The sequence below is a fragment of the Diabrotica undecimpunctata genome, chromosome 3 (genome assembly GCF_040954645.1).
Source record: "Diabrotica undecimpunctata isolate CICGRU chromosome 3, icDiaUnde3, whole genome shotgun sequence".
In the NCBI taxonomy this organism is placed as follows: domain Eukaryota; kingdom Metazoa; phylum Arthropoda; class Insecta; order Coleoptera; family Chrysomelidae; genus Diabrotica; species Diabrotica undecimpunctata.
Genome location: NC_092805.1, coordinates 42,846,318 through 42,860,706, shown reverse-complemented (window position 1 = coordinate 42,860,706; position 14,389 = coordinate 42,846,318). Strand labels below are relative to the sequence as shown.

Below are 14,389 nucleotides of genomic sequence, written 5' to 3'. Positions count from 1 at the left end.
TAGAATTATTTAATACTTTAACAGCATTATTTAAAAAACATGTTAAAAAACTGTTGTAGTTAGTTTATGTATCTTACTGTATTTTATACATATTGTACAAAAACTGAAAAAGGGTTTAGCCCGTCAATAAATTAATAATAATAATAGTAAAATATACTAAGATAGTTTTTTCTTGTGTTTCTCGTTATTGTACAAATTTTATTCCTCTAATTATTGCCTTAATCTCAAAACATTTGTAAAGTAACTAGGTTCCTGTCTGAAACCAGTTAGGTATCTAGACAATACTCAATACTAGTTTTTGGTTTATCTAAAGTATTTCATACCCTAGTTGGCACAATATAGAAATCAATAAAAAACAAAAGGAAAAATTTCCGATAAACTTATGTATTTTTAAACAATTTTAGATTGGCATAAAAACCAAGAGTATTCTCCTATTTTCCATAGTGAACGATGGCATCACAGGTTTCTTTTACAATTGGATTATAAAAAATAATAACACTGAATGTTTAGTAAATGTTACTGCCAAAACAGATAAGGAATTTGTTGCCTGCGGTACAACAGTTACGACGGAATTGTTGATAAAGACTGGTAAAAAATATAACCTCAGCAATTTTCCAATAAAGTTGTTGGTAAGTATTAAATAAAAAAAGTTTGTTTTCCTCCTATTTTTGGCCTTTGTAGATTCCATATGGTCCAACTTATAACATAAAACTTAGTTTATCGGCAGAATTCGCCGTGTGCTCTTTTTCTTTTACAAATTATGATTTTGGTAATTGCGTTGTCCAGCAAGGAGTTAGACAATATTACGAAGTGCAGCTAGAAATTAAAAATCGTGAACCGCAACCAGTAAAGTAAGTTGAACCAATATTTATACTTATTGTTATAGCACTGTAGCATACACACAACGCAAAACTCTAGGGATATTTTTATAAATAGACGTATTTTGTTTATCTGTAATCAACTTAAAAAAAGTAATACAAAATTTGTAGTTTAAATTGTTGTTTAATGTGTCAAAAACCATAAATTTCAAAAAAAAAAACAGAAAATTGGAGCAAAAAAATATATTGCAAATCACCCATGTCTCACATACCACCACAAAATGTCAAAAATACAAAATATAAACTTAAAATAAAGTATGGCCACCACGTTTGTTTATTACACCTCTACATCTACTGTTCATGCTCCGAATCACATTGTTAATGTCTGCTTGAGGTAGTTATGTCCATTGTTCTCTCAGAAGCTCTTGTAATTGAAACTCATTGTAGATATTGCCTATATGTGGAGTAATTCTTCGTTGGAGCATGTCCCATACGTGCTCAATGGGATTTAAGTCCGGTGATTGTGCTGGCCACGGCAATACATTAATACCCTCGTTATCCTACCAGTGTGTTACAATATGCGCAACACGTGGTCGAGCGTTATCATGCATAAAGTAAAAATTTTCTCCAACAGCAGCAGCAAACGGGCGCACAACAGGTTCAAGAATAGTGTTAAAATATTGCTGACTTGTGGGAAAGCCACGTGAGAAAATGACGTCAGTTCTTCCGTCAATCATCATTCCGCCCCATACCATTAATGTACCACCTCTGTATGCATACACTTCTTGAAGATGTCGTAATCGTTTTCCATTTTCGAGTCGTCTCCAAACTCTTTTCCGACAAGAATCTGGATGAAATTCATATCTAGACTTGTCAATAAACAAAACTGTGGCCCAGTCATTGTCAGTCCAATTCTGAAACTCGTGGCACCAAGTTAATTTTGCAGCGCGATTGCCTCTAGATAGAGGTGGACATCTCAGTGGTCGCCAACTACGAAGATTGGCTTCATGGAGACGATTCCTCACAGTACTGCTGCTAATTGTTACATTATGTGCAAGCTGTAATTCATTAACCAGCTCGGGTGCTGTGATTGTTGGCTGTCTTCTGGCATTTAAAATTAAATATCGGACTTGAGCGACAGTTGTAGGGCAACCACGTCCTGGATAGTCGGTTTAGAGATACTGGACTCCCAGTGTCTCTAAACCGACACCACAAATGACTTACGACGCTTTGGGAGACACTCAGCTGATCAGCAACTTGAGTTTGTCGCATACCAGCTTGAAGGAGGCCCATGGCTCTATTCATCTCGTTCAACGTTAAATGTTGTCGTTGCATGGTAAAAACACAATATCTTTAACTCACCTATTAAGCAAGAATGGTATAAAGTGACTAAAATTAAAAATAAACAAAACATAAAAATGTCAATTTTTGGTCCCTTATAAAAACATTCTAAAACACGTATTGCTATCAGTTTTACAATTTTTTTTTGATAAGAAGTGAGTATCTGTATCAAAAATTATAGTACAAGCAAATTTATTTTGTCTAAAATTTCTGTCATGGTATTGTCAAATTATTAAAATATCCTTAGACTTTTGCGTTGTGTGTATTTCTTTATTAATACGCATCTGTACCATCCGCGATAAAATACAATCTTTGCAATATATTTATTTTATCGCAAAAAATTTGAGTTTTGCTAAATGTCAATGTAAATTTTAATTAACTTATAAATCAGACTCTTTCATAAATTTCAAGAAACATTATTTGCATAACATCTAAAGTACTTTATGTTGGAACAACTATGTCGCGAATCGAGTAGCTCAAATTGAGCACCCGATTTCAAATTTCTTATTACGACCTGTTCATTCTCAATCCTCAATAAAATGGAGCAGATTGCTTATCTGAAAAATTGTCATCCCTTATGACCACACGCAGACAAATCACAACGGAAGATTCAATCAAATTTCTTCAAATTTCTACTTACTGTAAATTATTACGTACCATTGCCTATCTCCACAGAATCTCTTTCAATACAAGACACTCTTCACATAGAAAACTTGAAATTTTATCTCCGGACGAATTGCGATCCGTCTCGATATCAATACTTTAAAGCTACGCAATCCCTAAAATTCTCCAAAGAAAATCTTGAACTAAAAACTAAAGGGATTACAACAAGTAAATCCTTAATAATCCTGAACCCCTTTTTGAATTCAAAAGGGCTTCTCTGCGTCGGTGGTCAACATCCGCTACGAACAAAAACATCCAATATTATAACTCTCTAATTTTAACTTCTCAATGTATGTAACTTACTCATGACCCCAATTCTTCCCCTCTAAAATGACCCACTGCCAAAGTACTAAAAGTTTTTCGTGATTCAGATTATCATGTTCGCGCACTCAAGATTAGAACTTGTTCAGGAGATCTTGCTTGACCCACAACCAAGTTTTATTTCCTCCTGCCGCAATACAATTAAGCTTTCTCTCTTTAATTTTTTTCTTTGCATATCAACGCCTTTCGCTTATTCATATAAATTTTATTATCCCCATTCAGGTGGGAGTAGTTATGTTACGGCCCTGTAACATATTTCTTTATTAATAAGCATCTGTACTCATCGGCAAAACAAAATACGACCCAGCACTATATTTACTTTATCATAAAAAATTCGAGTTTTGTTTAATGCATTAAATGTAAATTTTAATTATCTCATAAATCAGACCATTTCATATACTTTAAGAAAGAATATTGGTATTTTAGGAAGATTGTATTGGTAATCTTAACGGGTGATCTCTACCCGTGAGTCGGGTAGGAATATATAAGAGATGGATTACGTGGAGTTAAATTCAACAAACATATTTCTGGAAGATGTTTGGTTTCGGTGCCACATCTTATACAGTACGTTAAGTTTTAAATTAGATGTACACCCTATAAATGCAACACTGCGCGCCGTCGACTTTTCACGAATTTCTGTTGACCCGTAAAATTTTATCTCTCTTCCTCTCTCGAGAATAAAAATGTTCCTTTTGTATATATATTTAATATTATATATACATATTATATATATAATATTATATATATATATATATATATATATATATATATATATATATATATATATATATATATATATGTATATATATATATATATATTGTGACGATTAGGGTTTATAGAAAATAATTTATAAGTTATATATCACATAATATTAGATATTAAAAAGTATTTGATTATTTTAAATAAGTTATATACTAGAGAATTTTATAAAAATATATTTATGTGAGGGCATTTTAAGAAATTAGCATATAATAATTGTAAAAATATAATAGAAAAATATAATAAATTGTAAAATAATAGATTTAAGTGAGCCATGTGCCTAGGCAACCAACTATACATACTCCAAGTGTCAAATTAAGAATCATAATACGAATATAAGTGGGGTTATTATAATAATATATTGTTTGAAATGTGTATTTTATTAAATTAGAGTGTTAGTTACTAATTTAATTATATATTCTGATCTGAAAAGCCTAAATGTAAACAAAATTATTAATAGAAAAGAATGGAATTCTCTGGATCTCCGGAGATGGCCATGTTTGCGAAATGGTTTGTTCCAGAAAATTCAGACAAGTATTTGATAAAACAAATTGGAACATGATATCTTACGAGATGGTTCTAGAATGTCCAAAACATATAAATACCCGTGATTTGGATTCAAGATGGCAGTTTATGGCAGTTTTTAGTTAGAAGTCAAGTAGTTTATTATGAAAGGCAGTTTTTAAGTTTTTTTAGTCAGAAGTCAAGCAGTTTATTATGAAAGTTAGTTAGAGTCAGTGAATCAAGTACAAATAGTCCAATAGTGAGTTAAATGAAGATTAAAAATTATGCATATAATTTAATGCACATTTATAATTATACATAAATAATTATTGAAGATAAAAAAAGGTATATTGGAAGAAATTAAATTATATTATGGTTGGAGATTAGTATAAATCAACTTATAATAATTGGATATTGGTATATTGAAAAGAAGAATAAATATAAATGCTGTTTGCTGGTTTGGTTGGTGGTGTATAGATGCTGGTGAAGAAAAATATATCTTAAATTGGTAGAAGCTGATAATTGAAAAAAGTAATTTCACAAAAAACAAGGATAACTGAAGTACGAAGACATTCAGTGGTGATTAGAATCTATATACTTAGTGGAAAATAGTTCATTTAGGCATTCAGTGAAAGAAAGGTACAAAATTTTGTTAATATAATTTAGTTAGTGTCATAACAATTTCAATTTTGAAGATAGTTTGTTTAAATTTTAGATTGTCTATAGAATTTAATTAGTTTTATAAGAATATCAGTTTAAAGATAGTTTATTTTAAATTTACATTGACTAGGTTAGATATATATGTGTGTTTCATAATAGTTATAATAAAGATAATTTAAAAAAGTACTTACAAGCTAATTCTTTGAGAACCGCGATAAAAACCCTATATATTATATTATTAAAAATACTCATTGCTCATCATTCAAACAAAAAACACATCATAACAATTTGGCACCCAACGCGGTGGCTCTCTATTTAAAAGAATTAGTTTGGGAAGATAAGTGCTCTCATATAATTAAATTAATTTTCATTAGAAAGAAAAAATTATAGATTTTAATTTTAATTATATTTGAACAAGTAAAGTCTCAGAATGTCTCAAGGAAAGAAAGGTACAAGAAGCAAAAAGAATGAAGAAGATGTGGAAGTAGAAACACAACCTATACAAGAGGAGAGTTTAGTTCAAGTTCCACAAGATACTGCAGAAATGAATCCAGAAAGAGAGGAAAATGTCAATATGGCAGCTTTGATGTCATTAATGATGCAGATGAACAAGACAATGGAAGAGAATACGAAAAAAATGGAAGAGAATTCAAAAGAAGTCAAAGAAGACATAAAAAAAATAGAACAGAAAATGGAAGAGAATACGAAAAAAATGGAAGAGATTTCAAAAGAAGTCAAAGAGGACATGAAAAAAATGGAACAGAAATTGGAAGAGAATTATAGAAAATTAGAAAAGAAAATAGAAGATAATAATAATAAAATTGTAAAACAAATGGAAAAACAAATGGATAAAAAACTTGAAGCTGCAGAGAAAAAAGTTGCAAATGAAATAAGAAGTATACGGAATGACTACAAGAAAAGGATAGACAATGAGAGGACAGAAGTAAAAAGGATTATTCAAGATAATAAAATAGATATAGAACAGAAAATAGAGTTACAGAAATGTAACTTAGAAGTAAAAATTAACGAAGACAGGAGAAACACAGAAGAAAAATTAGACGATATACAACAAAATATCCAAATAAATAGTAATCAAATAAGAAATGTGGAACAGAGAATAGATGATATTTCACAAATGAGAGACATAGGGAGACCTTACTTAAATTTAACAAATGAGACTGGGATTAAATTCTCTGGTAATATAAAAAATTTGCATCCTAGAGTATACATAAATAGTTTAAAACATAAATTAAGATTTGTGAATAATATTAATGATATTAAAGATTATATTAGAATGACATTAAATGACAATGCAGCAACTTGGTTTGCTAGTATTGAAAATGATTTAGATAACTTTCAAACATTTGAAAATAAATTTTTAAATTATTATTGGGGTGAATTAGAGCAAGCAAAGTTTAGAGAAATTCTATATTTTGGAAAGTATAATCAAAATTTAAAATCAAATATGGTAGATTATGCATTGAAATTGATAACAGTTGCAAAATATTTAGAACCACCACTTAGAGAGGATGAAACAGTCTTAAATGTATCTAGACATTTTGATGCTGATGTTGTGCAAACCGTAACTGTACAAAATATTCAAACAATAGATAGTTTTATTAATTTTATTCAAAGAATACAAAGAGGCAATATGACAAGTAATAATAACAACAGAAAAAACAATAATAACTTTCAACAATATAGACAATCATATAACAATAACACTAGGTATGGTGATAATTTACAAAATTTTAATAATAATAACAGTAATCAAAATAGACAGAATTTTAATAACAATACTAGTTATAATAGACAACATTTTAATAACAGTACTAATAATAATAGACAAGATTTTAACAATAGAAAAAATACAGAGCGACCTAACTATAACAGACAGGTAAATTGTGTTCGAAGGAATAGAAGCTGCGAAGACAGGGAACGAAATAGTACAAGGCAAGAAAATGTGAGTAGAAGTCATAGTAGGGAAAGACATAGGACATCAGATCCAAGTGGTCAGATACAATCTGACAATTCTAATAATCAAAATTTTGTGCAGTAAACTTTCTGAATTACAAGTTAGGCCATTGCTATTATGAAAAACCTTCTGAATTTATTTCTTTAGATGAAGAGAAAATTATTGAATCTATTAATTTAATTTATATAAATGCTTTGGCCAAAAATAAAATGATTAAGATTATGATAGATACTGGTTCAGAAAGTACTTTAGTCTCGGAGAATTTTATTTTTAATACATTAAAACTATCAGATATAATAAAGATTCCAAAAATTAAAATTATTGGTGCAAATAATAAGAAGTTGGGTGAAATTGATAAACTAGCCAATTTTAAAATTAATATTCTTAATAAAGAAATTAATATGCAAGGATTTATTGTCAAGGATTTATGTGTTGATATATTAATGGGAAATGATGAATTGGAAAAGAAGAAAGTAAAGATAGATTTTGAAGAAAAAATGGTAACTTTGGAAGGGCAAATAATTAAATTTATGCAGAAAGATGAGGTAGAAGAAGGAATAAGAGTTGATAGGATATTATTAAAAGAAAATAATGATGTTTATGAAGAAGAAATGTATTTTGATGATAGGGAAATGTCCCAGAAGAATGTAAAGAATAATTATTGTAGTGAATATTTAAGGAATGGAAATTTTAAGCAGATGGATGCCTACGAGGCGGAGTGCGTAAAATTGGAAGCAAGGAATAATGATTACATAATGAAGAATAATTTTATTTGTAAAGAAGAAGATGTGATAAAAGTTTTAAATTGCCCTGAAGAATATAAATCAATAGTCATTTCCATATTGCAGCAACACAAGGGACTTGTCAATAAAGAAAATAGAATTGCACAGAATTATATCCATAGTATAAGAGTTAAGGAGGAAAAAGATTTTAAAACAAAATCATACCCAATACCATATAAATACAGAGAAGAAGTAAACAAAACAATTAATAATATGTTAGAAGATGGGATCATTGAGAAGGCAGACACACGTTTTATTAACCCCATAGTAGTAGTACGAAAAAGATCAGGTGAAATCAGGTTATGTTTGGATGCAAGGAATATTAACAAGATTACTGAAAAGCAATTTGAAGCACCAATGAGTATAGATGGAATATTAGGAAGAATTACAGGAATGTCATTTTTCACTAAAATTGATTTACAGCATAGTTTCTGGTTAATACCTCTAGAAAGAAAAAGTAGACAGTATACAGGATTTCAGATAGATGGAGTAGTATATCAATTCAAAGTAGTACCATTTGGACTTCAATCATCTTGCAGTGCTCTATGTAGATGTCTTCATGATATTTTGGATCAATATGAACATTTTGTAATTCACTACATTGATGATATATTAATTTTTTCTAAAACGGCTGAAGATCATGAGAAACACCTAAAAATTATAATAAATAGATTAGACAAAGTTGGACTAAAAATAAATCAAGAAAAATGTACATTTTTTCAAAAAGAAGTCATATATCTAGGTTATAAACTTAACACTAAGGGAATCGAAATGGATCCAGAACGGACACAAGTCATTCAGGAATATAAAACACCACACAATTTAAGAACTTTAAGAGGATTTATTGGAATAATTAATTATTATAAAAGGATGATACCAGATCTAAGTATAAAAGAAATTCCATTACTTGAACTACTGAGAAAAGGTGTGAAATGGAGATGGGATCAGAGAAGAGAACTAGCATTCCAAGAAATTAAAAACATTTTTCTGTCAAATTTGAAAATATACTATCCTGACTACACACAGCCATTCATATTAAGAACAGATGCATCAATAGAGAGATTATCAGGGGTATTATTACAAATACATGATGGGGTCGAATACCCAATACAATTCATTTCAAGAATTACAAAGCCACATGAAAAGGGTTACTCAGTTTCAGAATTAGAACTAGCAAGTATAATACACTGTGTCACAAAATTAAGATTTTATTTGTTGGGTAATGAATTTACAATAGAAACAGATCACCAAGCTTTAACGTCTATATTAAATAACAAATATGGAAACAGTAGAATACATCGGTGGAGTCTAATACTTAGTGAATACTGCTTTGAAATCAAATACATTTCTGGAAAATCCAATATAGTGGCAGATGCTTTATCAAGATTAGAAAATACATCACAAAAAGGGCAGCGAACAATAAAAATTGGATTAAATCAATTAGTAGAAAGTACTGGATTATATTCTAAAGAAGAAATTATAAGAGATCAGATCAATTTGAGTGAAAAACAAAAAGTCCTTAGGAAAGATGGAGTTTATTATAAAATAATAAATGGCATAGAAGTATATGTAATAACTAGAACTTTAGCAAAGAAAATATTGAAAAATTTACATAACAATTATATGCATATTGGTTCAAGAAAGCTATGGATGCTATTTAGGGACAATTATTTTGCAAAGAATGACATAAGTATAGCAAAAGAAATTACTACCCAATGCCCAATATGTCAACTAAACAAAGAAAAGAATTTCAAAAACCAGAACACATATAAATCTAATGTTGTATATGAAAAACTAAATACAGTTTCCATGGATTTTATTTCAAATTTAGTTCTCAGTCCAACAGGAAAAAAGCATATACTAGTGATAGTTGATTTATATACAAAATTTATTAAACTATATCCCTGCTCTAGAACAAATGTTAAAACATTAAAATTATATATTAATCAATTTTTCGAAGAAATAGGACCATTTAGAAATTGCATAATAGATAATGCTACATATTTTAACAACCAAAAATTTCGGACATTTTGTGAGAAAAAGGGAATCAACATTCATTTTACAAGTATCAGACATCCTCAGGCAAATCCTGCAGAAAGATATATTAAAGAAGTTATAAAATATTTAAGGATACTGTGCCAAAACCAACATGAAACTTGGCAGCAACATATACCACAAGTAGAATATTTTTTAAATAATACACATAATTTGAATACAGAGGAAGTACCAGAATATTTAATGTTTGGCCATATAGGAAACAGAAAGTGGATTAGTGAATATAATCAGGATATGTTAGAACAAGTAATGCAGAAAGTGAATAACCGAATTAGGAGGAAAGCTGAAAAATATATCAGAAGACAAAATCGAAATATAAAAAAACCAATCACATTTCAAAAAGGAGACCAAGTGTTAATTCGTTCACTTAGAAAAAGTAATGTTAAAGAAAACCGTTGTAAGAAATTACAACCAATGTTTGAAGGTCCATATACAATTGAAAATCAGAATGGACTAAATAGTTATGTGTTAATAGATGCAGAGAACAGACTAAGAGGCATATTTCATATCAACGACATTTTTCAATATCATGAAGAGATTGAATAATATTTTCTATACCTTTAAAACAAATATAATAACACTAATAACTTAATGATATATCCATTTTATTCAATAGACTTGATTTGTTAAATGGTAGATGGTAGATTTCATTATTTTGAATCAATTTGACATCATACTTGTTGAATTTTGTATATATGGAAATTAATTTGTACCCTAAAAATCATAATTTGGGGTTAGACACAAAATTGATACTATAATTGCTATAAATATGTCTTTCTAATATAATAAAGTAAAAAAAACTTACCAATTTATATTGATGAAAGTTAATTTGAATGGAAATAATTCCTAGATTTTGTCTATAAATAAACAGAACACAATATCCATTATATTTTTAATTAAGGTTATATTTTATTCTCTCCATTTGACATGACAGTTTGACCATAGAATAGCCGAACTGTGCTCCGTTGTTCTCTGTTTTGACATAGACAGCGAACAGGGATGTATTTAACACACTTTAAATAATAAAAAAAAAATTGAATTATTAATTTATTAAATTTAATAAGGTATGAGAAAATTAATATTTAAAAAAATAATAAGTAAATTATTTATTTTAAATATTATTTTTGGGGTATTGTGACGATTAGGGTTTATAGAAAATAATTTATAAGTTATATATTACATAATATTAGATATTAAAAAGTATTTGATTATTTTAAATAAGTTATATACTAGAGAATTTTATAAAAATATATTTATGTGAGGGCATTTTAAGAAATTAGCATATAATAATTGTAAAAATATAATAGAAAAATATAATAAATTGTAAAATAATAGATTTAAGTGAGCCATGTGCCTAGGCAACCAACTATACATACTCCAAGTGTCAAATTAAGAATCATAATACGAATATAAGTGGGGTTATTATAATAATATATTGTTTGAAATGTGTATTTTATTAAATTAGAGTGTTAGTTACTAATTTAATTATATATTCTGATCTGAAAAGCCTAAATGTAAACAAAATTATTAATAGAAAAGAATGGAATTCTCTGGATCTCCGGAGATGGCCATGTTTGCGAAATGGTTTGTTCCAGAAAATTCAGACAAGTATTTGATAAAACAAATTGGAACATGATATCTTACGAGATGGTTCTAGAATGTCCAAAACATATAAATACCCGTGATTTGGATTCAAGATGGCAGTTTATGGCAGTTTTTAGTTAGAAGTCAAGTAGTTTATTATGAAAGGCAGTTTTTAAGTTTTTTTAGTCAGAAGTCAAGCAGTTTATTATGAAAGTTAGTTAGAGTCAGTGAATCAAGTACAAATAGTCCAATAGTGAGTTAAATGAAGATTAAAAATTATGCATATAATTTAATGCACATTTATAATTATACATAAATAATTATTGAAGATAAAAAAAGGTATATTGGAAGAAATTAAATTATATTATGGTTGGAGATTAGTATAAATCAACTTATAATAATTGGATATTGGTATATTGAAAAGAAGAATAAATATAAATGCTGTTTGCTGGTTTGGTTGGTGGTGTATAGATGCTGGTGAAGAAAAATATATCTTAAATTGGTAGAAGCTGATAATTGAAAAAAGTAATTTCACAAAAAACAAGGATAACTGAAGTACGAAGACATTCAGTGGTGATTAGAATCTATATACTTAGTGGAAAATAGTTCATTTAGGCATTCAGTGAAAGAAAGGTACAAAATTTTGTTAATATAATTTAGTTAGTGTCATAACAATTTCAATTTTGAAGATAGTTTGTTTAAATTTTAGATTGTCTATAGAATTTAATTAGTTTTATAAGAATATCAGTTTAAAGATAGTTTATTTTAAATTTACATTGACTAGGTTAGATATATATGTGTGTTTCATAATAGTTATAATAAAGATAATTTAAAAAAGTACTTACAAGCTAATTCTTTGAGAACCGCGATAAAAACCCTATATATTATATTATTAAAAATACTCATTGCTTATCATTCAAACAAAAAACACATCATAACAATATATATATATATATATATATATATATATATATATATATATATATATATATATATATATAATATTATATATTATATAATATGTATTAATATTATTATTTATGTGATGTTATTTTAGGCTTTTATCAAAATAATCACTGTTTTACCGAGAACTGTCAATTTTGAAATCCGTTCGTGTCATGTCTAATTGGCAAATCCTTTACGTGTTTGGTTAATACGCTGGTGGTTGTGAGTTCAAATCCCAATTATGATATTCCTTTTTTATTTTTGAAATATTTAAAAACCTCACGTTAATATTATTAAATATATGTAATATACGCAAAAAACATAAATTTTAAAATAAAATGAAAATTTACAACATAATCCGAGTTGTTGGTTTTTTATTTTTATCTTCGTAAAGTAAGTTATGTATATTGGCAGTTTTAAATACTTATGAATATTACATTTTAATTTATATTGTATTATTATATTGAATTATGTTGCAGTGTATTTAGTGTATTGTAATTTTTATATTAATAACAAAATAATCAATGAATTTTACTGTAAAGTATGTGTACAATTTTTTTTTTGCATTCAACTCCTTTTATACATATATAAAAATAAAAATATATATTTTCATTAAAATATTGATACAATCCTTCATTTACTATACTCCTATTACAGGTCAAATGTTTATATACAGCAAACGATGCAGCATATACCTATATAACTAATTCTTTTTCTCTTTCTGCTCTCTCTTACCTATAGCATTACATATGTAATGATTGTGCAGATTGACTCCTCTATAAATTAAAAATATAAATTTTTAACGGCGAACGCGTGTATAGAAGTATAACTTCTACCGGCAGTCCCACTGGACTGCCACACCCAGTTTTTTTTGTAATCAACATGTCTGTTTATAAGCCCACAAAAAAGGATCAAATAATAAAATGGTTTTATGACGGCAATTCTGGACAGTGTGTAGATTTATTTTTTATGTTTTTGAGGTGAGACCAATTCCTTTCGTACAGTCAATTCATAATATTATTCATAATTCATAATAAATTTTTTTTGCCTAAAAAATTGCAGAAACTGTCACGCTCTAGAATTGTCACCAGAAAAATTTGAGGAAAGAGAATACCTGGATACACAATTTTGTGCAACAATCGAGGTAGATTCAATACGTTTAAGTAGAAGCGTTACTAGAGAGCAGATGTTAGCAATGTTACTGTAACGAAAGTATGGAAAAAGCATGGTAACAAGAATTTTAAATATTCGCAGGAGCTTTATCCAGACGACTACTTTCGAAGAATGGAGTTTTGTGAAACTCTAATAACGAAGGCTAATGATTAACCAAATTTTATTAAAAACATTGTATTCACTGATGAATCTTCTGTTTCGTTAGTAGGGAGACACAATCCTTCCATTACGAGGTATTGAGCGCGGGAAAACCAGCACAGAAGTGTTGTTTACCGAACTCAACGTCCTCAAAAAGTTAACGTCTGGACTGGCATTTTAGTAGACCACATAATAGGTCAATTTTTTATTAAGAGCAACGTGAATAATAGATTATACCTCGATTTGTTACAAAATCATGTTCTTCCCGCTATTCTCAATCATCCTGATGTAAATCTGGAGAATGTTTGGTTGTCAAGGCGGCTGTTCAGTTCACAACGGTCGAATAATTAGGAAGTACTTAAACAATACTTTCCAGAATCGAGTTATCAGTGAAACAGGCGATATTAAGTAGCCTACTCGATCTCCAGATCTTACACCTATGGACTGTTTTTTGGGGCATTTAAACAAAATTTGGATCAATTAAAAAACCGAATAAGAGAAGTATATTTTTTGTTTTATCTTTTTAAAGAAATGCGCTTTTATTTTTAATTCAACCAAAAAAAAATTATTCTCACGATTAAAAACTGATACAAATGCCCCGCTTTATAAAGGTCAGTGTATTTTTATCAAGTTTATGTTATAAGAAATGAACCGAGCATACTCAATGAAA

At 28.5% G+C, this 14,389-nt stretch overlaps 1 protein-coding gene across 2 annotated transcripts in view; it reads left to right on the top strand.

The window, feature by feature from the left end:
• LOC140436736 (hydrocephalus-inducing protein homolog) overlaps positions 1-14,389 on the top strand; it is a 371,509-nt gene that overhangs the window by 301,341 nt on the left and 55,779 nt on the right. For both annotated transcript variants that reach the window (XM_072525797.1, XM_072525796.1), the window contains 2 exons: positions 405-629; positions 682-851. In XM_072525797.1, coding sequence (XP_072381898.1) covers positions 405-629; positions 682-851 — 395 coding nt within the window. The remainder of the gene's footprint in view (positions 1-404; positions 630-681; positions 852-14,389) is intronic.